At 45.6% G+C, this 26581-nt stretch overlaps 1 protein-coding gene across 6 annotated transcripts in view; it reads right to left on the bottom strand.

Annotated features, from left to right (window-relative positions):
* Window positions 1-4833: 4833 nt before the first annotated feature.
* Window positions 4834-26581, bottom strand: part of rab27b (RAB27B, member RAS oncogene family) — a 178570-nt gene continuing 156822 nt past the window's right edge. For all 6 annotated transcript variants that reach the window (XM_067983695.1, XM_067983667.1, XM_067983677.1 and 3 more), the window contains exons 4-6: window positions 24806-24909; window positions 7251-7374; window positions 4834-5466 (exon numbers count right to left, since the gene is read on the bottom strand). In XM_067983695.1, coding sequence (XP_067839796.1) covers window positions 5277-5466; window positions 7251-7374; window positions 24806-24909 — 418 coding nt within the window. In that variant the 3' untranslated portion in view covers window positions 4834-5276. The remainder of the gene's footprint in view (window positions 5467-7250; window positions 7375-24805; window positions 24910-26581) is intronic.

Here is a 26581-nt window from a genome sequence, read left to right as displayed (position 1 = left end):
TAAAAATTTTTAAAATCTAAAACCCGCCTCCAACCCACCCACTTCCGGTTTTCACAGAGGCTGGATGAGGGGTGGGTTGGTCAGTAAAAGATTTCGGGGAGGCTGTGGGCCTCCATTTTCATAGAATCATAGAAAGGTTACAGCAATGGAAGGAGGCCATTCGGCCCATCGAGTCCACGCTGGCTCTATGCAAGAGCAACCCAACTAGTCTCATTCCCCTGCCCTATCCCCGTAGCCCTGCAACTTTTTTCCTTTCAAGTTCTTATCCAGTTCCCTTTTGAAGGCCATAACTGAATCTGCATCCACCACCCCCTCGGGCAGTGCATTCCAGATCATAACCACTCGCTGTGTTAAAAAGTTTTTCCTCATGTCACCTTTGGTTCATTTGCCAATCACCTTAAATCTATGCCCTGCCACCTTCAATGATTTGTGCACATATACCCCCAGCTCTCTCTGTTCCTGTACCCCTTTTGAAATTGTGCCCCCTAGTTTATATTGCCTCTCCTCATTCTTCCTACCGAAATATATCACTTCGCATTTTTCTGAGGTAATTTTCATCCACCACATGTCTGCCTTTGCCACCAGCCTGTCTGTATCGTCTTGAAGTCTATCACTATCCTCCTCACTGTTTACTACACTTCCAAGTTTTGTGTCATCTGCAAATTTTGAAATTGTGCCCTGTACACTCAAGTCCAAGTCATTAATATATATCAAAAAAAGCAGTGGTCCCAGTACCGATCCCTGGGGAACACCACTGTACACCTCCCTCCAGTCTGAAAAATAACCATTCACCACTACTGTCTGTTTCCTGTCCCTCAGCCAATTCTGTATCCATGTTGCTACTGCCCCCTTTATTCCATGAGCCACAATCTTGATGATAAGCTTACCGTACAGCACTTTATCCATCGCCTTTTGAAAGTCCATTTACACCACATCAACTGCATTGCCCTCATCTACCCTCTCTGTTACCTCATCAAAAAACTCTATCAGGTTAGTTAAACATGATTTGCCTTTAACAAATCCGTGCTGGCTTTCCCTAATCAATCCACACTCGTCCAAATGACTGTTAATTCTGTCCCGGATTATCGTTTCTAAAAGTTTCCCCACCACCGAGGTTAAACTGACTGGCCTATAGTTGCTGGGTTTATCCTTACACCCTTTTTTGAACAAGGGTGTAACATTTGCAATTCTCCAGTCCTCTGGCACCACCATTTTGACAGGTTTTTTGTTTTTAACCCCTGCGGGCCGGGATTCCCGGGTCTTCTACTTCATGCCACTTGAGAGGAGGCAAGAAGGTCCAAAACTGCAGGTAAGTGCCTTTATAGCACAGCTTGTGGGTCTGGAGGACAGGAGTGCTTCCCCCAGGCCAACAAGCCTACCTGCAGCGACCACCCTCACGATCTTCGGCACCCCCTCCCCATGATCCCCGACTCCCCCCACGATCTCCGACCCCCCCCCACAATCTCCAAACCCCCACCACGATCTCTGACACTCCTCGATCTCCGACCCCCTCCCACAATCTCCAATCTGCCCCCCACGATCCCCGACTCCCACCACGATCTCCGACCCCCCCCACAATCTCCAAACCCCCACCACGATCTCTGACACTCCTCGATCTCCGACCCCCCAACGATCTCCAATCTGCCCTCCACGATCTCTGACCCCTCCACGATCTCCGATCCCCCATGATCTCCCACCTCCCCCCACGATCTCTGACTACCCCCACAATCTCTGACCCCCGCGATGAACCCGACCGTGACCCCCCATGACTGATCCCCCGATGAATGACCCCACCCCCGCTGACTGACACCCCCCAATGACTGAGCCACCCCGATGACTGACCCCCTCCCGATGACTGTCCCCCCCAATGACCCCTGATGATTGAGCCCCCCGATGACTGATGCCCCCCCCCGGTGACCTCCCGACCCCCCCGATGACTGAGCCCCCCTCAGATGAACCCCTCCCCACCATCTAACACTGACCTTTCACACTCTGTTCCTTCTTCTTCTCCCGTCCGAAAGAGACCAGCCCGTCAACAGGCTGGCCTGTCAAAAAAATGACGTCCTTACATCAAAACCGTAAGGACATCCGGGAAACCCATACTTCCGGGTTTCCGGTCAGGAATTCCACCCCTCCCCCTCCCGTTCCCTTGATAAAATCATGCCCGAAATCTCAGCTGTTCAGGTGATCTACTGAAAAGGGGCTCAGGGAATATATATAGGCTGGACGCAGTTATGCAAAGTGTTTACTTTGTAGCCACAACGAAGATTCCCAAAACATCAAATATTATAATTGTTATCAGATTCACCGGGGAAAGAACGCTAGCCTGGATTTGCGATTGAGTGAATTACATTCTTCTAGAATCCAACCGAGAGTGAGAGTTTGAAAGTCTGAGCAAAGTTGTTCACATGCACGTAAAGAAAAAGTCACCCAAACTTTGGCCAGACATTCTCTATGGGCCTGTGCAAAGTATAGAGAAAACTTAAAGACGGTCTGAATCTGCAGTGGTTGCTGTGTAGCTCATTCAATTGGTTGAGAAGAATGGTCTGAGCCAGATAATGCGAATGTTTTTCCAAAGTTATATATATCTTGCTTCTTTGATCTTCTCCATTGTGATGGAGCAGTCTGCTGCTGTGAAGTGTCCTACCTAACAGGCTAGTTGGCAGTGACATTATTTCCAATGCATTCTACCCAATTTGGTCAACTGTGTGATTTACATTCAGAAGATCCAAATGTCATTTTACTGGTAGAAATATGGCTGTTTTAGATTTTTAACATGTTGTAAATACTCCAGATTAGCAGCCAACACATGCAGTTGATGGTTCAAGGCCAACACGGTATGAATCCCAATATTCACTAGGCTTTGTGCGCAATAGTTTTCATGAGTTTTTGTCTTGGTCATTAAACAGGATGTCTCACAGATGCAGCAAGTTAACACCACATGGAATGGAAACACCTATAAACTTTTTTTTGTTGTATTATTAATAAACATGCTCTCATTACGTGGACACTGAGGTGCCAGGCTATAAACCAGGCTGCAATAAATTTTACCACCATCCTATCTCAGGGGGAATGGATGGAAATTAAAGTTCTTTGGGTGCTAAATTGGGCCATGTAGCGCCCGTTGTTACGGTGCTAGTGGCCTCTCGAACATCCAAGATGGCGTCTTGGCTGCGCAAGCATTTTTCTAGCGTTTGTGTCAGACGCCAGCTTGGTATAGGAGTTAGCACATGCGCAAATACCGAACACCGGAAGCATGTAAAGTAAGGAGAAAATGGATACAATCAGTGTACAATGATGATTTAAAGTGATAGACACCATTTTGGGACTTAATGCTCAACTCAACGCACAGTCCAAACCACGACCATCTGAACGTGTCTCGGAGTGCCTGGAGGACCCCCACCAGCGCTATTTAAAGGGACCATGCAGGATTTACAGGTTAGTGACTGGATTATTGCTTCTGGCTGCTGATACATTTGTAACTGTTTTTGGAGGTCTCCTATACTTGAATACTAGGATTAGGGGACATAGCCTAACATTTAGAGCCATGATGCGCGGGAGTGAAGTTAGGAAACGCTTCTACACGCAAAGGGTGGGAGAAGTTTGGAACACTCTTCTATAAACAGCAGCTGATGCTGGCTCAATGGTGAATTCTAAATCTAGGATTGATAGATTTCTGTGAACCAAGGGTATTAAGTAATATGGGGCTAAGGCGGGTATATGGAGTTAGGTCATAGGTCCAGCACGACCTCATTGAATGGCGGAACAGGCTCGAGGGGCTAAATGCCACTGCCACTTGCTGTCTCCTGTTATGCGCCACCTTTTTCTGCAAGAAAGCGCAATGTGTGTCTGGGTGATGTGCTTGTCATGGTTGAATAGCTGCCAGTGTGTGTGGCCTGTGAGTTGGGGGTGGGCGGCTTGCAACAGTGGTAATATGTAAGGATGAGAGGAAGCATTTGATTGGAAGAATTGAGCATTGATGGAAAGAGTTTGTTGGTATGTGATTGATGGGGGGTGTAGTGCATGGAGCAGTGGATGCGGCTAGTGGTGCAGTTGGTAGGAGACGGCACTTGACAGTTGACCTCACTCACCTTGACCACTCGTGTCAAAAGCATTGAACTTCTTCCTGTACTGCATCCATGTTCGTGGTGTTGAGCGCTTGGCATTGACTTTGTCCCCCACTGCCTCCCACTGCCTTTTGGGTATATGTCTAGAGGGCTTCTTGCCACCCCCCATCTTCTGCGGATATAGGACGTCCTTCCTTCTGTCCACCTCTTGCACCAAGGCCTCTTGTGCATCTGCAGAGAACCTTGGTGCACGCACTCTCGCAGGCCTGGTTCCAACTCAGATCGGCAGATTGGTGAGGACTGGCGTGCCAATTGGAGGATGTGGGATTTAGTAGTGTGCAACCTTTATTCAATGTCTTAACATAACTCATCAGTGTGTAAACACTGTGTTTTACGTGTGCGATGTCTGATCTCCGTTCATACTCCGTGCAGGCAGCAGACTGTTATTTTTTAGCAAATAACAGGAACCAGCTACCTTTTAGAGATTTGAAGAGACACCCTCCCTTTAAGAGATTAGGGCTCCCCCTGCTGGTGGAAAGTGCAACTTGCATTGAATCGGCATGCAAGGCCTGGGTTAATAGCAGATCACACTACCTACGCTCAATAAAAGGCCCTATCGAATTTTTCCCCCTTTGTCAACAAAACTGTTGGCTTATACTTCAAAAGAAAGTATTATACCAGAAAAGAAATGGATGGATCTCTTCAAAGGGAGTCCAAAAGTTCGATTAAGATTACCAATACTCTTTCATGGACATTTTCTCAAACATTTCATTTAAATGTAAATGCAATTTATTTTACACGTAAGTTACTTGTTGCCTTTTGCAACTTGCTGGCCTTATTTTCATCGTTGTATCAGATGGCTTATAATTCTGTACGAAATATCAAGTTTATTTTACTTTTCATTTAGCTGTGGGGCAGCATCAATTTGTGGCTAGAAGCAGTTTAGTGCTGTTAATTTGGCAGGGGCAAATAATCCACTGTACTGAGGTATACATCCACAAGTCAAATCTTCCAACTGGAGTAAGTTATCCTGGAGGCATTTTGATTCTGCAACACCTAAACAGTCCCAACTACAATGATTTTCTCCTAGTTACTACCGAAGATGTCCAGGAGAAAATTTAAAAACCAAAACAATGAGATAGGAAAATAAACTTTCTGGAGAAACCATTTACACATGCAAATAATCTTTAGCTGTGGCAAAGTTGTTTTCTAGCAGGCACACTTTTTCTCGTTTGGGTTGTCAGCTTCGAGTTTATGGGCGGCTCCTCCATTGACTGAATCAGGTATTTCACTCTTGTCGACACACTGCTCCATACGTTTCATTATTAAGTCCAGCAGTGTGATTATAGATTTATCAATGTTGGTTCCAGTGGCGGCACTAGTTTCAAAGTATGGAATCCTGTGGGAAGGAAAGAACATTAGATAGTCTTCCATTTTCTATGAAAGGAAACCAAGTACACACAGGGTCCAATGCGAATATCTTTCTTTCCAGTGGTATTTATTATCTAAAAATTACCGGAGGAGCCATGGTGTAGACCAGAATGATGAATCCCTATTCTTGTTAAAAATCACATGCAAGGGGTTTTGATTTTCTTTTTTTTTAAAATATAGTTCCCCCCACCAACTCCATGCACCTTGTCTGACTTTGAAGCCAGATGATCTGCTTTTAAGCCTCAGACCAAGTCACAACATACTTTGCTGCTAGAAATTTCAAGAGAAACCTGCCAGGTTAAGACAGGGGGAAAAGAGGATCAGGGCTAAACTGGTATGTTTTTTTTTAGGTACAGCATAGAAGGAGGCCATTCGGCCCATTGTGCTTGTGCTGGCTCTTTGAAAGAGCTATCCATTTAGTCCCATGCCCTTGCTCTTACCCCATAGCCCTGTAAAATTTTTCCCTTCAAGAATTTATCCAATTCCCTTTTGAAAGTTACTATTGAATCTGCTTCCACCACCCTTTCAGGCAGTGCATTTCAGATCAGTACAACTCGCTGCGTAAAAAAATGTTTCCTCATGTTGCCTCTGGTTCTTTTGCCGATCACCTTAAATCTGTGTCCTCTGGCTTTTATATAATATAAAATAAAAACAGAAAATGCTAGAAAGACTCAGCAGGTCAGGCAGCGTCTATGGCGTGAGAAACAGAGTTAACGTTTCAGGTCGATGACCTTTCATTAGAACTGGAAGAAGTTAGAGATTAAACAGTTCATAAACAAGTACAAAGCCAAGGATAAAGGCAGGGTGGGGGGGGGGGGGGTGGAGAACAAAAGAGAAGGTCTGTGATAGGGTGGAGGGCAAGGAGTGATTAAATGACAAAGGGGATGACAGTGCAAGGCAAGGAGGGTGGAATTGGAACTATAAAGAAACAAAAGTGAGGCGACGTAAATGGTTACAACAGAACCATTACCAGCACTGACTTTCCGAGAAAATGGGAGCAGTGGTTATGATCTGAAGTTATTGAAATCAATGTTGAGTATGGAAGGTTGTAAAGTGCCTAAACGAAAGACGAGGTGCTGTTCCTCGAGCTTCCACTGAGCTTCACTGGAACAGTGTAAGAGGCCGAGGACAGGGAGGCCAGAGTGGGAGTGGGACGGGGAATTAAGGTGGCAAGAGTTAAGTTTTTATGATTTCTTTGTGGGGCCAGGAAGAGCAGAAATGCTCCGCTGGGCCCCACAATAAAAGCTGGGGCCTTCCCGTCTGCTGATTCGCCCCTCACTTCCCGATCGCAAGACCCCCATGAGACAACCCCGGCAGCTGACACCCCCACCTACCCAGTGTCGGCAGTTACGCTCTGGGCCGCGTGATTTTCCGCCGCTTCCCGGGAAGTCGGCCGGCAGGATTTAAATGAGGCCCGGGAGTTAAAGTAGCTTGGGCCTTTTTTCTGAAGCAGTGGGCGAGTTTCTAACTCACACTGATACCCGAACGCCCAAAACCCGCCCAGAGTTAAAATCAGGGCCCATCTTAATTTTCAGAAATTACTCTGACTGGTCAGGTACAGAACACAGATATTTACAACCTATTTGTAACTAAACAGGCACCAATCAGAATTCTATTTTTTTAATGGGGAAAAATGGACGAGAAAAGACCGATTAAGTTCTTTCACTGCCAGTGCCACCAAGTTATTCAGCTCCAAAACGGTCAAACTACTCAAAACGGACATGATAAAAGTTAAGTGAGCAGAGCACTCACCCGTATTTGTCTGCTAGCTCTTTTGCATGCTTCTCTTGCACCTCTCTCTGATCGGACAAATCCGCTTTGTTTCCAATTAAAACCACGTCAGGATTTTCACAATATGCATTTGCTTGAAGCTGGCCTGAATGAAAGAAACATTAAAAACATTTAGGGCACGATTTTGAAATGAAAGTGTGGGTGAGTTGGGGCATAGAAAATCAGGGTCGTCTGGAGCGGGCAGGAATTCGTGGCTCCAACCCGCCGAAAAACACGCATGACCCAGAGTCATCTGGGTGCACGCCCCGTTCCCGAACCCGGAGGTCCCACCAGCAATTAAAGCCGGCGGGACGATATTTAAAACAGTAAATCCAATTTAAATGTACATAAATCCAATGAGGGCAAACGATTTCAATGCTGCCTCAACGTGTTTCCCGTGCTGTGTGAAACACGCCATGTGAAAGTAGTCGGGTTTCAGTCGGCAGCCATTTGGACATTTAAATCCCTCGTTGATAGATTGGGATAAAAGGTCAGTTATTACAGCAGGGGACTCAGTTCTCTCAGGCAAACTTTTGGCTGGGAGATCTTTGTGTTTAGACTGAAAATTCTTGGTTTAGTCTCAGAATTCTTCTGTCTACACATATTTACCTACATTTCAGACCACCTCAAACCGACACCATCAGGATGGGGGGGGGGGGGGGGCGCGAAGGCTGCATTCACCACTACATCCGAGGACGAGCAACATCACCATCCTCGCCAGGCACGGCGTGCACTTCCACCACTTGGAGCTCCACAACACAGTGGTGCGCCACAGGCACCTGCACAAGAGCAGGGAGGGGAACAACAGAGGGACCGACGTTGCAGGAGGCACTACCTTCATCAGAGGGTCGACAGACCGAGGCTGAGCATCCTGGACCTCTCTGAGGAGCAGTGCATACAGAGGCTGAGAGTGAGTCGCCAGGTGGTCGCAGACACCTGCAACATCCTTCATATCGGGCTGCTCCTGGCTGGGCCTGGTGGCATCTCATTACCTGTCGACGTTAAAGTGGCCACTGCCCTCAATTTCTTTGCCTCCGGACCATTCCAGGGTGCCACTGGTGACATCGCCGGTGTCTCTCACTCGTCTGCCGACAAGTGCATAAGACAGGTCACCGATAGTTTGTTTCGCAGGGTCAACTTCCCCATGGGCGACCTCAGCCAGACAGAGAGGGCAGTGGGAGTCCACTCTGTGGCTGGCTTCCCACGTGTACAGGGTGCAATCGATTGTACACATATAGCAATCTGAGCACCTCCACACGAGCCTGGACTGTTCATCAACAGAAAGGGATATCACTCCATCAACACTCAGCTCATTTTGACCAACGCAAAAGATTCCTTCACGTGTGTGCCAGATTCCTGGCAGCTGCCACGATTCCTTCATTCTGAGGGAATCCAACAGCCCGGACCTCTTCCACGCACCGAATACCCTCCAGGGCTGTCTCCTCGGGGACAAGGGATACCCCCTGCACACTTGACTCATGACACCTCTGAGGAGTCAGCGAGCAACAGCGTTGATACAACGACAGTCACATCGCCAACAGGTCTGTAATTGAACATGCGATAGGGCTGCTGAAGATGCGATTTTGGTGCCTCGATCGTTCTGGGGGAGCGCATCAATACACACCAGCGAGAGTGGGTCACATTATAGTAGTTGTGTTGTGTCCTGCACAACATGGCACAACAGAAAGGGGTCCGGCTGATGAGGCCCCATGCCCTCATTCACCATCCACATCTGCAATGAACATTTAGGAGGAGCAGGAAGCAGAGCAGGAGGAGGAGGAGTAGGAGGAGGAGGAGGAGCAGGAGCAGGAAGAGGAGCAGGAGCAGGAGGAGCAGGAAGAGGAGGAGGAGCAGGAGGAGGAAGAGGAGCAGGAGGAGGAGCAGGATGTGGAAGAGGAGCAGGAGGAAGAAAAGGAGGAGGAGGAGCAAGAGCAGGAGAAGAAGGAGCAGGAGGAGGAGGAGGAGCAGGAGGAGGAGAAGGAAGAGGAGCAGGAGCAGGAGGAGGAGGAGGAGCAGCAGGAGCAGGAGGGGGAGGAGGAGGAGCAGAAGGAGGAGGACCAGGAGCAGGAGGAGGAGGAGGAGGAGGAGGAGCAGGAGGAGGAGGAGGAGGAGGAGGAAGATGAACCCATGGGCAGAGCAGCAGCTCATCTGGCTCTCTTGAGGCCACGGAGTCACTGATATGTGAATGGTTCGCATAAGATCACAAAGTAAGAATAGTCCAATCCTCACTCGACCTGGAAAGACCAGCACCAACACCGGTACCCCCCACCCCCACCCAACACAAAACAGTCCTACAACTACAGTACAACCCACTGTAAAGTCACCCACTGCGTGGCATCAAGGGGCTGATTGGCCTACTCCTGCTCCTATTTCTTATGTTCTTATGTAAGTGTGCCTTTCATGATGAAGCTCATGAAAGGGCCCTATCACTAAAGCCAGTCAAGAATGGGTTAGATGTGGCAGCAGTGGTGAGAATGGTAACATTTAATGTGACTTTAACAAAAAAGAAATATAAATGAAAAACATGACAGTCTGTCAGACACCCTTGTGCATACCCTTCGTGATCACAAATCCTTAGCCTTTCTCTTCCTACTACTTCTATGTGATGCATCCCCTGTGGCTGCAGCAGAAGTAGTGACAGGTTGCTCATATCCATGTCTGGACTGCTTAGATGCTTTCGGCCTACGCCCTCTGGGGTTTTCAGCCCATGAGGGCCCCTCCAAAGACTGCTCCACCTGCAGCTGTGCAGGGGCAGACTCAGCCACCTGGAGAGGCGGTAACATTGCAGGTACTGGTTGAGAGGGGGGTAACGGGTGAGACTTGGAAGCGCTTTGAATGGCGTCCCCACTTCCATGTCCCCTTTCGCCATCATCCCTCTTCTGGACCAGGCCCACATCACTCCTACCATCTTGCTGGAGAACAGTTTGGAGGACATGTATGATGCCTTGGAAGCCCAGTTGTAAAGTTTCTATCTACATGTTTAAGGCGGCAGAATGTTGTTCACCATGAGTCCGAACAGCCGTTGTCAGGGCCTGAATGGAGTCATTTGTGAGATGTGCTTGAAGCTCAATGGAGGCTAGCCTTCTCTCCATTGCAGACATTCCCGCAGTTACCTGCAACAGTATCTCAGACATCCGCAGACATTTCAGCTCCACTATATTACCTGTGAAATTATAATGTGATAAAACAGTTTCTCTGAATACACATAAAAAAGCAGTATGGGGGAAAAAAGCATTAGGGCTGAAACTACAGCGCATGTCATCCCACCCTAACTTCAGCAGGTGTGCACTAGAAGGGCCACAAACTAGGCCACAAATTAGATACCAGCCTTATGTCAGGGATTCTGGGTTGGCCTGTTGGGGGTTGAGCTTTTGCCTGTTCCAAACAAGACCATCGGCAGAAGAGAGGGTGTGGATTCCCTACAGTCAGAGTCCCCGAGTTTTCAACGGTCAGTGGGACCCAGAGGAGGTATGTCAAAGTGAGCCCAGGTGTACCAACTCACCAATAGGTGGAAGTGAGTCCCAATTGGCAGCCCAGGCTAGAATTATGACCTGGACCCCAAAGAAAAGCCCCAGAAATTTTTCTTAAAAATATATAAATAAGGAGGATAGTCAACTAAGAGTTGTTTCTGCATTTATATACAGCCTTATTATATCCCTCAGAAATGTCTTAAAATGCTTCACATACATTGAATTATATTTTGTAGTTCAGTGTTATTTGAGTAAATATAACAGTCTGTTTCCACACAGCATGATCCCACAAACAATAATGAGATGAATGACCAGTTAATGGCGATCTAATGGTGTTGGTTGAGGGAGAAATGATAGCCAGGACACCAGGGGAACAGCCTGCTCTTCTTCAAATAATGCCACGGGATCTTTAACAACCACCGGAAAGGTAGGAGCCTCGGTTTAACACGTCATTCAAAGACTGGCACCTCTGACAATACACATACCTTCAGCAGTAAATGTCAGCTTAGGTTTTATGCTGACTTTCTGAAATGGGGCTTGAACCCACAACATTCTAAGTCAAAGGCAAAAGTGGTATCAATGAACAGAGAGAGATAGAGAGAGAGAGACATGGGAGTCATTTTAACCTAACCCGCATGGCAAGAAACTGACGGGATTCGATCGGCCACCTGTTTTACGCCCCGCCTGATTTACTTTCCAATGACTTCAATGGAAAGTAAAATCCAGGTTTGGGCAGATTGAGTTAAAATGACCCCCATACAGACTGACGCAGACAAATGCAAAGGCAGATTTAAAGTGCTGGCAAAACAGATGCGCCATTATTCAGTACGCAGTCAGTCACAAACACATAAATATGTCAACAGTTCAGCAACCAGTCAATTGAGGAAAAATTCATACCAAACTACAGGAATGCAGCTATGAAATGAGGAAAAGTGTGAGTTCCTCCTAACTCAGCTATTTGAAGGTGGAGAGTGTTGTAAATAATCCAAAGGTGCATTTATACTGATCTCAGGTCAATAGACATTGTATCCATTCCCAGTTGGCAGTACTTTGTTCATACTGCTTGGCTGTTAGTCAAACAATCAATTAAGAAAGTGCTCTGCACATAAGTGTTTACATGTATATGTAGTCTTGCTCACCTAACTTAAATTTTAAAGGAGTGTCTGCACTCGCAATGCATTAAAATCAACTTTGGGTACGTATATAAAAAAACTACAATAAAAATTTGTATTTATATCGTGTCTTTACCATGGAAAAACATCTCAAGGTGCTTCAAAGAGGTTTAAGGAGCGATGACCAAAAGGATGGAAAGTGGAGGCTGAGGGACTTATTGAGGGAATTCCAGAACATGGGTCCTAGGTGGCTGAAGGTATAGCTGCCAATGATGGGGCGAGAGGAAGGGAGGTGTTCACACGAGGCCAGAGTCAGAGGAATAGACAGTTTGGGGTGAGGGTTAAAGGCCTGGAGGAGGTTACAGAGATATGGCGGGGTGAGGACATAGAAGGATTTAAACATGGACAAAGTAAAGAAGAGGTACTTGAAAGGCTGGCTGTACTTAAAGTAGATAAGTCACCCGGTCCAGATAGGATGCATCCTAGGTTGCTGAGGGAAGTATGGGTGGAAATTGTGGAGATACTGGCCATAATCTTCCAAACATCCGTAGATATGGGGGTGGTGCTAGAGGACTGGAGAATTGCAAAAGTTACACCCTTGTTCAAAAAAGGGTGTAAGGATAAACCCAGCAACTATAGGCCAGTCAGTTTAACCTCGGTGGTGGGAAAACTTTTAGAAACGATAATCCGGGACAGAATTAGCAGTCACATGGAAGAGGGTGAATTGATTAGGGAAAGCCAGCATGGATTTGTTAAAGGCAAATCGTGTTTAACTAACCTGATAGAGTTTTTTGACGAGGTAAAGGAGAGGGTAGATGAAGGCAATTCAGTTGATGTGGTTTACATGGACTTTCAAAAGGCATTTGATAAACTGCTTATCATCAAGTTTGCAGCCCATGGAATAAAGGGGGCAGTAGCAACATGGATACAGAATTGGCTAAGGGACAGGAAGCAGAGAGTAGTGATGAACGGTTGTTTTCGGACTGGAGGGAGGAGTACGGTGGTGTTCCCCAGGGGTCGGTACTGGGACCACTGCTTTTCTTGATATATATTAGTGACTTGGACTTGGGTGTACAGGACACAATTTCAAAATTTGCAAATGACACAGAATTTGGAAGGGTAGAAAAAAGTGAGGAGGATTGTGACAGACCTCAAGAGTATATAACCAGGGTGGTGGCATGGGCGGACACGTGGCAGATGAAATTTAACGCAGAAAAATGCGAAGTGATACATTTCGGTAGGAAGAACGAGGAGAGGCAATATAAACTAGAGGGCACAACTCTAAAAGGGGTACAGGAACAGAGAGATCTGGGGGTATGTGTGCACAAATCGTTGAAGGTGGCAGGGCAGGTTGAGAAAGCGGATAAAAAAGCATACGGGATCCTGGGCTTTATAAATAGAGGCATAGAGTACAAAAGTATGGAAGTCATCTTGAACCTTTATAAAACACTAGTTCAGCCACAACTGGAGTATTGTGTCCAGTTCTGGGCACCGTACTTTAGAAAAGATGTGAAGGCCTTAGAGAGGGTGCAGAAGAGATTTTCTAGAATGATTCCAGGAATGAGGGACTTTAGTTACATGGATAGACTGGAGAAGCTGGGGTTGTTCTCCTTGGAACAGAGACGGTTGTGAGGAGATTTGATAGAGGTATTGAAAATCATGAAGGGTCTAGACAGAGTAGGAAGGGTCAAGGGCCAGAGGACATAGATTTAAGGTAATTGGCAACAGAACCAAAGATGACATGAGGAAAATGTTTTTTACACAGCGAGTGGTTAGGATCTGGACTGCACTGCCCGAGGCAGATTCAATCATGACCTTCAAAAGGAAACTGAATAAGTACTTGAAAGCAAAAAAATTGCAGGGCTACGGGGAAAGGGCGGGGGAGTGGGACTAACTGTATTGCTCTTGCATAGAGCCGGCACGGACTCGATGGGCCAAATGGCTTCCTTCCCTGCTGTAACCTTTCTATGATTCTATGGACAAAAGATCTGAATTCCAGAGGTGAGATGAGAGTGATTGCCCTTGACATCAAGGCAGCATTCAACTGAATGTGGCACCAAGGAGTCCTAGTAAAACTGAAGGCAATGAGGATCAGGGGGAAAGTCTCCAGTGGCTGGCGTCATACCTGGCACAAAGGAAGATGGTTGTGGTTGTTGGAGGCCAATCATCTCAGCCCCAGGACATTGCTGCAGGAGTTATTCAGGGCAACGTCCCAGGCCCAACCATCTTCAGCTGCTTCATCAAAGACCTTCCTTCCATCATAAGGTCAGATGTGGGCCTGTTCGCTGATGATTGCACAGTGTTCAGTTCCATTCGCAACCCCTCAGATAATGAAACAGTCCGTGCCCGCATGCAGCAAGATCTGGACCAGATCCAGGATTGGGCTGGTAAGTGGCAAGTAACATTTGCATCATACAAATGTGAGGCAAGGACCATCTTCAACAAGAGAGGGGCTAAGCACTTCCCCTTGACATTCAACGGCATTACCATCGCCGAATCCCCCACCATCAATATCCTGGGGGTCACCTTTGACCTGAAGCTCAACTGGACCAGCCAAATAAATGCTGTGGCTACTAGAGCAGGTCAGAGGCTGGGAATTCTGCGGCGAGTGGTTCACCTCCTGATTCCCCATAACTTCTCCACCATCGACAATGCACAAGTCAAGAGTGTGATGGAATACACTCCACTTGCCTGGATGGGTGCAGCTGCAACAACAGTCAAGAAGCTTGACACCATCCAGGACAAAACAGTTCGCTTGAGCAACACCCCATCCACCAGCTTAAACAGCCACTCCCTCCACCATGGCTGTAGTGTGTACTATCTACAGGATGCGCTGCATCAAGGCGCGAAGGCTTGTCCAGCAACACTTCCAAAGCCTGCAACCTCCGCCACCTAGAAGGACAAGGGCAAAAGATGCATGGGAATATCATCACCTCCAAGTTCCAAATTCTCACACCATCCCGACATGAACATTCCTTCTTCATCGCTGGGTCAAAATCCTGGAATTGCCTATCTAACAGCACTGTGGAAGCACCTTCACCACATGGAGTACAGTGGTTAAAGAAGAAGACCCACCACAACCTTCTCAAACTCGACTAGGGATGGCCAATAAATGCTGGCCTTGCCAGCGACGCCCATCAAAAAATGTTGTAAAAACCCAACTCGTTCACAAATCTCCTTCAGAGAGGGACCTGCCCCACCTACCTGGTCTGGCTTAGATGTGACTCCAGTTCCTGGTTGACTCAATGCCCCCAGGGAAACTAGGGATGGGCCATAAATACTGCCTTGTCAATGTTATCCACATTCCAAAGACAAAATAAAACCTATTTGAATTATTTCTCTTGCTTTCTCTGGTGAGCAAAGAGAAAGCAAGAGAACTCTGTGAATGTAGGGTTACCTCAACATTCACAGCAGCAGTGAAAGTCTTCTATTGAAAGTAAGGAGGCAAGAAAATGCTGGCGATTAGTGACAAATATGGGGGGTGAGTTTCAATCTGAGGGCAGGGTATTTGGTGGGACCCAAGCCTAAGACTATCCAGCTTTTCAGTGAATTTTTTATTGTTAACTTGTACATTGGGTGGCCTTTTTCCAGAAGACTGATCAAAGACAAGTGCACTTTAGGCTTTTATTCAAGGGTATTCCTATAACAATCATTGTTTGAGGGGGCGAATATTAGGAACCAATTGGGGTTATATTGGATAACCCCCAAAACAGGGTGCGGGGGTCGCTGTACGCGATTAACCTAAAAGTTATGCACTAAATCCCACATCCTCCAATCTCCAAACCAGTGGAGACCCCACCAGTCTACCTATCTGAGTTTGTACCAGGCCTGCGAGACAGCATGCAACAAGGTTCTCTGATGATGCACTAGAGGCCTTGCTGCAAGAGGTGGACAGAAGGAGGAGCATCCTATATCCACAGGGGGGGTGGGGGTAAGAGGCCTTCCAGACATATGCTCATGAGGCAGTGGGAGGCAGTAGGGGCGAAGTCAATGCCAGGGACACAGCACCACAAACATGGATGCAGTGCAGGAAGATCTTCAATGCTTTGACTCGAGTTGTCAAGGCAAATGAGGTCAACTGTCAAGGGGCATCTCCTACCAACTGCACCACTAGCCGCATCCACTGCTCCACGCATTACATAAGAACATAAGAACATAAGAAATTGGAGCAGGAGTAGGCCAATCGGCCCCTCGAGCCTGCTCCGCCATTCAATAAGATCATGGCTGATCTGATCCCAACCACAAATCTAAAGAACACAAGAAGTAGGAGCAGGACCCGGCCACACAGCCCCTGGGCCCTCTCCGCCACCCACAGGGCATTGACCGATCCGAACTCAGCTTCATGTCCAATTTCCTGCCCGCTCCCCATAACCCCTAATTCCCTTTACTTCTAGAAAACTGTCTATTTCTGTTTTAAATTTATCTAATGATGTAGCTTCCACAGCTTCCTGGGGCAGCAAATTCCACAGACCTACCACCCTCTGAGTGAAGAAGTTTCTCCTCATCTCAGTTTTGAAAGAGCAGCCCCTTATTCTAAGATTATGCCCCCTAGTTCTAGTTTCACCCATCTTTGGGAACATCCTTACTGCATCCACCCGATCAAGCCCCTTCACAATCTTATATGTTTCAATAAGATCGCCTCTCATTCTTCTGAACTCCAATGAGTAGAGTCCCAATCTACTCAACCTCTCCTCATATGTCCGCCCCCTCATCCCCGGGATTAACCGATTGAACCTTCTTTGTACTGCCTCGAGAGCAAGTATGTCTTTTCTTAAGTATGGAGACCAAAACTGTATGCAGTATTCCAGGTGCGGTCTCACCAATACCTTATATAACTGCAGCAATACCTCCCTGTTTTTATATTCTATCCCCCTAGCAATAAAAGCCAACATTCCGTTGGCTTTCTTGATCACCTGCTGCACCTGCATACCAACTTTTTGATTTTCTTGCACTAGGACCCCCAGATCCCTTTGTACTGCAGTACTTTCCAGTCTCTCGCCATTAAGAAAATAACTTGCTCTCTGATTTTTCCTGCCAAAGTGCATAACCTCACATTTTCCAATATTATATTGCATCTGCCAAATCTCCGCCCACTCACCCAGCCTGTCTATATCCCCCTGCAGGTTTTTTATGTCCTCCTCACTCTCTACTTTCCCTCCCATCTTTGTATCATCTGCAAATTTTGATATGTTGCACTCGGTCCCCTCCTCCAAATCGTTAATATAGATTGTAAAGAGTTGGGGACCCAGCACCGACCCCTGTGGAACACCACTGGTTACTGGTTGCCAGTCCGAAAATGAACCATTTATCCCAACTCTCTGCTTCCTGTTCGATAACCAATCCTCCACCCATGCCAGAATGTTACCCCCAATCCCGTGATTTTTTATCTTAAGTAATAATCTTTTATGTGGCACCTTGTCGAATGCCTTCTGGAAGTCGAAATACACTATGTCCACTGGTTCCCCTTTATCCACCCTGTACGTTATATCCTCAAAGAACTCAAGCAAATTTGTCAGACATGACTTCCCCTTCATAAAGCCATGCTGACTTTGTCCTATTAAATTATGCTTATCTAAATGTTCCGTTACTGTCTCCTTAATAATAGACTCCAAAATTTTACCCACCACAGATGTTAAGCTAACTGGCCTATAATTTCCAGCCTTCTGCCTACTACCCTTTTTAAATAACGGTGTTACATTAGCAGTTTTCCAATCTGCCGGGACCTCTCCTGAGTCCAGGGAATTTTGGAAAACTATCACCAAAGCATCCACAATCCCTACTGCCACTTCCCTCAAGACCCTAGGATGGAAGCCATCAGGTCCAGGGGATTTATCCGCTTTGAGTCCCATTATTTTACTGAGTACCATCTCCTGAGTGATTTTAATCGTATTTAGCTCCTCCCCCCGTAGAGTCCCCTGTTTGTCCAGTGTTGGGATATTCTTAGTGTCCTCTACTGTAAAGACTGAAACAAAATATTTGTTCAGCATTTTTGCCATCTCCATGTTTCCCACCATTAATTTCCCGGTCTCATCCTTTAAGGGACCTACGTTTGCCTTAGCCACCCTTTTTCTTTTTATATAACTATAGAAACTCTTGCTATCTGTTTTTATATTTTTTGCTAATTTCTTTTCATAATCTAACTTCCCTTTCTTAATCAATCCTTTAGTTACTTTTTGCTGTCTTTTGAAGAATTCCCAATCTTCTATCCTCCCACTAAGTTTGGCTACCTTATATGTCCTTGTTTTTAGTCGGATACTATCCTTGATTTCTTTACTTAGCCACGGATGGCTGTCATTTCTTTTACACCCTTTTTTCCTCAGTGGAATATATTTATTTTGAAAGTTGTAAAATAACTCCCTAAATGAACACCACTGCTCATGTACCGTCTTACCCTTTAATCTATTTTCCCAGTCCACTTTAATCAATTCCGCTCTCATACCATCATAGTCTCCTTTATTCAAGCTCAGTACGCTTGTTTGAGAATCAACCTTCTCACCCTCTAATTGGATATGGAATTCAACCATGATGTGGTCGCTTGTTCCAAGGGGATCCTTAACTAGGACATTATTAATTAATCCTGACTCATTACACAGGACCAGGTCCAAGGTTGCCTGCCCCCTTGTAGGATCAGTTACATACTGCTCAAGAAATCCATCCCTGATGCACTCAATGAACTCGTCCTCAAGGCTGCTCTGCCCAATTTGATTTGTCCAGTTAATATGATAATTAAAATCCCCCATAATTATAGCTGTTCCCTTATTACATGCCCCGACTATTTCCTGATTAATACTTCTTCCAGCAGAGTTGCAACTATTAGGAGGCCTATATACTACGCCCACTAATGTTTTTTTCCCCTTATTATTCCTTATCTCCACCCAAACTGTTTCATTATCTTGATGCTTTGTCCCAATATCATTTATCTGTATTACAGTGATTCCTTCCTTTATTAACATAGCCACCCCACCTCCCCTTCCTTCCTGCCTGTCCTTCCTGATTGTTAAATACCCTGGCATATTTAATTCCCAGTCGTTGTCACCCTGCAGCCATGTTTCTGTAATGGCCACAAGATCATACCCATACGTAGTTATTTGTGCCGTTAACTCGTCCATTTTGTTACGAATGCTACGTGCATTCAGATAAAGAACTTTCAAATCTGTTTTGTGACGCTTAGTTCCTGCTTTTTCCTTTTTTAACACTTTACCTATTACTCCATACCTTCTGTCCCTTCCTGTTACGCTTTCCTCTCTCTCCCTGCTCAGGTTCCCAACCCCCTGCCACTTTAGTTTAAACCCTCCCCAACAGCACTAGCAAACACTCCTCCTAGGACAGCGGTCCCGGCCCTGCCCAGGTGCAGACCGTCCTGTTTGTACTGGTCCCACCTCCCCCAGAACCGTTTCCAGTGTCCCAGGAATTTGAATTCCTCCCCCTTGCACCATTCCTCTAGCCACGTATTCATTTGAAATATCCTCCTATTTCTACTCTGACTAGCACGTGGCACTGGCAGCAATCCTGAGATTACTACCTTTGAGGTCCTATTTTTTAATTTACCTCCTAACTCCCTATATTCTGCTTTTAGGACCTCATCCCCTTTTTTACCTATATCGTTGGTGCCTATGTGCACCACGACAGCTGGCTGTTCGCCCTCCCCCTCCAAAATGTTCTGTAGCCGCTCCGAGACGTCCTTGATCCTTGCACCAGGGAGGCAACACACCATCCTGGAGTCTCGGTTGCGGCCGCAGAAACGCCTGTCTATTCCCCTTACAATTGAGTCCCCTATCACTATAGCTCTTTCACTCTTTTTCCTCCCAGCCTGTGCAGCAGAGCTACCCGTGGTGCCAGGAAGTTGGCTGCTGCTGCCTTCCCCTGATAAGTCATCCCCCACAACAGCATCCAAAGTGGCATATCTGTTTGAGAGGGGGATGGCCACAGGGGACCCCTGCACTACCTGCCTGCACCTCTTACTCTTCCTGGTGGTCACCCATTCACTTCCTGCCTGTATACCCTTTACCTGCGGTGTGACCAACTCGCTAAACGTGCTATCCACGAGTTTCTCTGCATCGCGGATGCTCCACAGTGAGTCCACCCGCAGCTCCAGCTCCGAGATACGATCGGTCAGTAGCTGCAGGTGGACACACTTCCCGCACACATGGTCGGCAGGGACACTGGTAGTGTCCATGACTTCCCACATCTTGCAGGAGGAGCATATCACCCCCCATCACCCACATACCAACAAACTCTTTCCATCAGTACTCAACTCTTCCATTCAGATGCTTCCTCTCACCCTCACACTTTACCACTGTTGCAAGCCGCACACTCACAACTCACAAGTCACGCACACTGACAGCTAGTCAACCATAACAGGCTCATCACCCAAACAGCTTGCAGGAGATTCACCAACACATGTCCCGCTTTTGTGCCGGAGAAGGTGGCGCATAACAGGAGGCAGCAAGTGGCAGTGGCTCCATGGAACATGAACCTGCTGTACTCTCTCAGGATGACAACATTCCTGTCCCATCCCTGCCACTCTGCCAGTGCCCTTGCTTTTGCCTGTCAGCCAGCCAGTCCACTCCCTGTAGAGTGTTGAAACTTTATTATAGGAAGATGGGAACAGGAGTAGGCCATTTAGCCCCTCGAGCCTGTTCCGCCTTTCAATGAGATCATGGTTGATCTGTGACCTAACTCCATGTAACTGCCTTAGCCCCATATCCCTTAATACCTTTGGTAAACAAAAATCTATCAATCTCATATTTAAAATTAACAATTGAGCTAGCATCAACTGCCATTTGCAGACGAGCGTTCCAAACTTCTACCACCCTTTGAGTGCAGAAGCGTTTCCTAACTTCAAGTTCTGGCTCTAATTTTAGGATATGTCCCCGAGTCCTAGTATTAAAGTACAGGAGACCTCCATAAACAGGTACAAATGCGTCAGCAGCCAGAAGCAATAATCCAGCCACTAACCTGTAACTCCTGCATTATCCCTTTAAATAACGCTGGTGGGGGGGGTCCTCCATGCTGTTTACGATCTGTTCAGCTGGGCGAGGTTAAGACAGTGTGTTGGCTGGAGCGTTGAGTTCTAAAATCACATCTGTCTCTTTAAATCAGTGTTGCACACTGATCTACCGCATATTCTCCCTACTTTACATGGTGCCGGCGTTCATTGGAACATAGGACCAGGAGTAGACCATTCAGCCCCTTGAGCCTGCTCCGGCATTTGATAAGATCATGGCTGATCTGTGATCTAACTCCATATACCTGCCTTTGGCCCATATCCCTTAATACCTTTGGTTGCCAAAAAGCTATCTACTTCAGATTTAATTGCCGTTTGCGGAAGAGAGTTCCAAACTTCTACCACCCTTTGTGTGTAGAAATGTTTTCTAATCTCATTCCTGAAAGGTCTGGCTCTAATTTTTAGACTGTGCCCCCTACTCCTAGAATCCCCAACCAGCGCAAAAAGTTTCTCTCTATCCACCCTATCTGTTCCCCTTAATATCTTATAAACTTCGATCAGATCGCCCCTTAACCTTCTAAACTCGAGAGAATACAACCCCAATTTGTGTAATCTCTCCTCGTAACGTAACCCTTGAAGTCCGGGTATCATTCTAGTAAACCTACGCTGCACTCCCTCCAAGGCCAATATGTCCTTCCGAAGGTGCGGTGCCTAGAACTGCTCACAGTACTCCAGATGCGGTCTAACCAGGGTTTTGTATAGCTGCAGCATAACTTCTGCCCCCTTGTACTCTAGTCCTCTAGATATAAAGGCCAGCATTCCATTCGCCTTATTGATTATTTTCTGCACCTGTTCATGACACTTCAATGATCTATGTACCTGAACCCCTAAGTCCCTTTGGACATCCACTGTTTTTAACTTTTTACCATTTAGAAAGTACCCTGTTCTATCCTTTTTTGATCCAAAGTGGATGACCTCACATTTGCCTACACTGAATTTCATTTGCCACAGTTTTGCCCATTCACCTAATCTATCAATATCCCTTTGTAATTTTATGTTGTCATCTACACTGCTTACAATGCCACCAATCTTTGTGTCAGGCGTTCGTTATCTGTGCGTGCGCAAACTCCTTTAACAATATGGCGTCTGGCGCACGTCACGCTAGAAGTGTGCGCACGCATTCTGGACACTATTTTGGGACCTTAGGAGTCCGCATAGTGCCTACACAACGGGCGCTACACGGCCCAATTTAGACCCCAATGTGTTTACTCACAAGGAATGTAGGAGCATTCGAATTATAATTAATTAAAGTTAGGTTAATATCTTGCAACACTAATGTGATTAATTGTTCTAAGGTTTGAAAAAAGGACTGTATTACACAAATAAATCCTTTAATCAAGTCTAGGAAAGGACTGTTATGAAATATGAACATAAGAAAATCTAGAGTGAGAAAAGGCCATTCAGCTCATCAAGTCCACTCCAATCAGAACCCATGTATGATTCTTCCATCATGGATCTCCCGCCCAAAGCACCGTTGATCTTTACTTTAAGTTCCTTCTGCAACCTCCCATGAAAAAAAATCTCTTTAACCCTTAATCCTGCTTCCCAGCCGATATAAGTCCAGTTCCTTTTTAAATGTGCCATTTGACCCTGTAACGACTACCTTCACTGCAAGTGTGTTCTACATATTCACTATCCTGTGGACAGAAAAAGTTTTTTCTCATCTCTAACCTTGCTCAAGGCTTGGGAATTTAAAACTTATGTCCTCTAGTCCTATGCTTGCTATTCAAGTTAAATAGATTGTTCACTTTTTTTTTTATTCGTTCATGGGATGTGGGCGTTGCTGGCGAGGCTGGCATTTATTGCCCATCCCTAATTGCCCTTGAGAAGGTGGTGGTGAGCCACCTTCTTGAACCGCTGCAGTCCGTGTGGTGAAGGTTCTCCCACAGTGCTGTTAGGAAGGGAGTTCCAGGATTTTGACCCAGCGACGATGAAGGAACGGCGATATATTTCCAAGTCGGGATGGTGTGAGACATGGAGGGGATCGTGCAGGTGGTGTTGTTCCCATGTGCCTGCTGCTCTTGTCCTTCTAGGTGGTAGAGGTCGTGGGTTTGGAGCACTTCGTTCATGCTTTCCATGATTTTGAAGACATGTATCGTGTCTCTCCTCAGTCTTCTTTTCTCCAGTGAAAATAAGTTTAGTTGTTTGTGCCTTTTTTCATAATTAAGTCCCCTAAGGCTTGGAAGTATCCTCGTCAGTGTCTCTGAGTCCTTTCACGTGTATCTATATCCTTTTGGAGGCTGGATAAAGTAGTTAAATGAGACCATGATTGATTTGTGTGGTTTGAAATGGCAGAGATATTTTTCTCATCTAACCTCGTGAAGTCATACAACACAAATTTCAAAATAGTTCATAGTTTTGTACCATCTGTGTGGTTTGAGATCTCAAAGATCGATATCAATAGCAGACAATGAGACAGGATAGGCAGCTCCACTTCACCATTTACTGTCTCAGTTTCACTGGCGATATACTTATCTCATTTTCCTGCTGGTTATCACAAACCCTCCAACTAAGGTTGGCAACTCTGGTTGAATGTATTTCTGGAGATTTCATCACATGACCTCCTGCCTCCAACTAACCTGTACCCATACTCCCGCCATTGGTTACCCAAAACATCCATCCTTCTGGTCCACCACCTTCCCACACCAATTGAAAAGCGAAAAGACTTCATTACCCAATTGGATGATTCTTGACTGTCAGTCAAATAACCATTGTTCCCATCTCCAATAATTTTATAACTAATAAACAGAAGTGTTCAAAGAAAATGAAAAAAACACAATTTTTTTAATGTCCCAAAGATTTTTCTCCAGGGTTGTTCACAGCAGTGTCCTGGAGATGAATCCTGGAGACTGCAGGCCAATCCTGGAGGGGTTGGCAACCCTACCTCCAACTCTGGTTTTATGTTACCATTGCGAGCCAGTGATATTCCAAAGACCATTTGGTAAGATAATTTGAATGTGCATGGGGTTATCAATGGTGAATTTACTTCCCACATCACACTGTTCCCTATTCACATTTCTATTTTAACACACAAATGTGTGATGCAATAGTAAAATACTGTAATTTTATGATTTAAAATGTTGATGTGCAGGGCCCATTAAGAGATATTAGTATGCAGAGTTAACTTGGAAACAACCCAACTGCATCTCCATCTGCCTGGGTGGTATAAAGCTGTATTAGTGATTACTCTTTAGTTGTTTTCTTGTTTATAGGGCTTTATGGAACTCATTTAAAATGCAGCGCATGAGGGTGATTTCAAAATAATCTTTTACTTACATGTCTGCTAACCATCATCGTCACTGGGTCAAAATCCTGGAAGTCCCTACCTAACAGCACTGTGGGAGAACCTTCACCACACGGACTGCAGCAGTTCAAGAAGGCGGCTCATCACCACCTTCTCAAGGGCAATAAGGGATGGGCAATAAATGCTGGCCTTGCCAGCGATGCCCATACCCCATGAACGAATAAAAAAAATTCTAAATTGTCCTAGTAATCACATAATATTTCTTTAACCTAAAGTCACAAATCACTGACTTCTGCTATTGTATCTCTCATATATTATCATATTCCCAGTATACACATTTATTTTTTCAGTCGTAAACCTATTACTAGTTTGATAAATAGAATGCACCTTGGCCAAAAACAAGATATATGTCTAGTGGAATGGCTAACTGCACATCAGACTGTGAGTATAGATTAATTGGTGACAAGTACAGATAAGTGAACGCGTGGGTTTCCAACAGATGAGGTGACACAACATTCTAATTCACAGTTACCTGAAGGCCCTCCATGAACATAAAACTCTGCTAGTTGCTGAGTACATTTACATTTTTAGAAAGTTTCCAATGTAGAAAAACAGGTTTAGTCATGCTCACGATAAGTTTTCAATAAAAGCTCCTCCCCTCAAAAGAATGCTTTAATCAGAACTGAATTACCACGGTAACTTACTTATCCAGTTTCTCACATTCAGAAAACTCTGTTGATTCGTTAGGTCAAAGATCAATAAAAAGCCCATGGCATCTCTGAAAAAGGCTGTGGTGAGGCTCCGAAACCTACAGGAATAAAATAAATGCAATGCTTTGGTCCATTTTAAAAATGCTTAAGTCAGGTAATCAATCTCTTACCGTCTATCATTAGACCCTGCCACAGTGGAATGTCTCATTAGGAGTTTCTGGCTTTCAAGACAGTAAAAAGACTTGCATTTATATAGCACTTTTCACAGCTTCAGGACATCCTGAACCACTTTACAGCCAATTTGTATCTTTGAAGTGTAGTCACTGTTGTAATGTAGGAAATGCAGCAGCCAATTTGCACACAGCAAGCTCCCACAAACAGCAATGTGATAATGACCAGATAATCTGTTTTTAGTAATGTTGGTTGAGAGATAAATATTGGCTAGGACACCAGGGATAACTCCCCTGCTCTTCTTTGAAATAGTGCCATGGGATCTTTTACACCCACTTGAGAAGGCAGACAGGGCCTCAGTTTAACCTCCAACAATGCAGCACTTCCTCAGTACTGCACTGGAGTATCAGCCTGTGATTTTGTGCTCAAGTCTCTGGAGTGGGGCTTGAACCCACAACCTTCCGATTCAGAGATAAGAGTACTACCAACTGAACCACAGCTGACACTTCAGTTTATGGCAATTAAATGTTTTGGATATCATCTTTTACCATGACGAATTTCTGTTGCTTATGAAGCAATTTTTTTAAAAATGCACTTTCTCCCATTGAGGGTGACACTCACTTTAAGCTATTTTCCCCTGTTTAATTTTTTTGAGTCTTCTTAATTCAAACATCTTCTGTGGTCAAGAGGACCAGCAACATTCCCAAGTCTATTCCAATCTAAAGCCAAGCCCCCAGAAGGAGCATGAGTTCAGGTAGCTGGGTGACCCTTTCTTTCTTTCCTGTGTCCTGGGGAAGTGACTAGCCCTACCGACAAGAACTTAAAAGGGTAGAGGGAAAGGGCAGGGGAATAGGACTAAGTGGATAGTTCTTTCAAAAAAGCTGGTATGGGTGTGATGGGTTGAATGGCCTCCTCCTGTACTATAAAATTCTGTGATTCTGTGAAATTCATGTGGGAGAATCAAAGACCCAAATCTGGATCCTGCTTTGCCATTATCTTGTCTCCATTTATCCAAACTATCAAAAGATATGTATACCTTCAATGCTCAGCACTGGACTTTGAACAGCATATTAAACTTCCAGATGGATTGGTGTGAGAATCAACCATCGGGTATGGTATTGAACCATACAGGTCATAGTTTCAATTCCTGTACTGCGCAAAGTTAGCTGATCTCAGCGGGGTGACAGGAAGGGCAAATCAATTAGCCTCAGCAAAGAGGGCCAAAGTCCTGAAACTTTAGGGATGCTATGAATGTGGCAATGGGAGTCGCTGTACAGTTTTGAATTTCTTAAGAATGGTTGGTATCTTGCATATCTCCGCAGGGGCTTTGCAGTGTTGGGATGCACATTTCTTTGCTTTGAATTCAGCCCAAAAATGATGGAATGCATTTCAGTATTAGTCGTGTGGCAGCCATTTCTCTCCAAGAAGTCTTAAGAAAATTAGACAGAGGTTGAGTTGGACTGAGTGGAGTGCTTTCAGTTGGAGCTCCTTCTTCAGGTTTTACAACTTAGGCACACTGAAGGTCAATATAGCTTAGGTTTTCAAACTAGGCAATCTGCAAGATCAACACATTTCTGTCAGTCTGGAGTGAAGTGTGTT

The sequence above is a fragment of the Heptranchias perlo genome, chromosome 1, assembly GCF_035084215.1.
Source record: "Heptranchias perlo isolate sHepPer1 chromosome 1, sHepPer1.hap1, whole genome shotgun sequence".
NCBI lineage: Eukaryota > Metazoa > Chordata > Chondrichthyes > Hexanchiformes > Hexanchidae > Heptranchias > Heptranchias perlo.
Note: the sequence above shows the minus strand (reverse complement) of the source record. Positions and strands in the feature narration are given on the sequence as shown.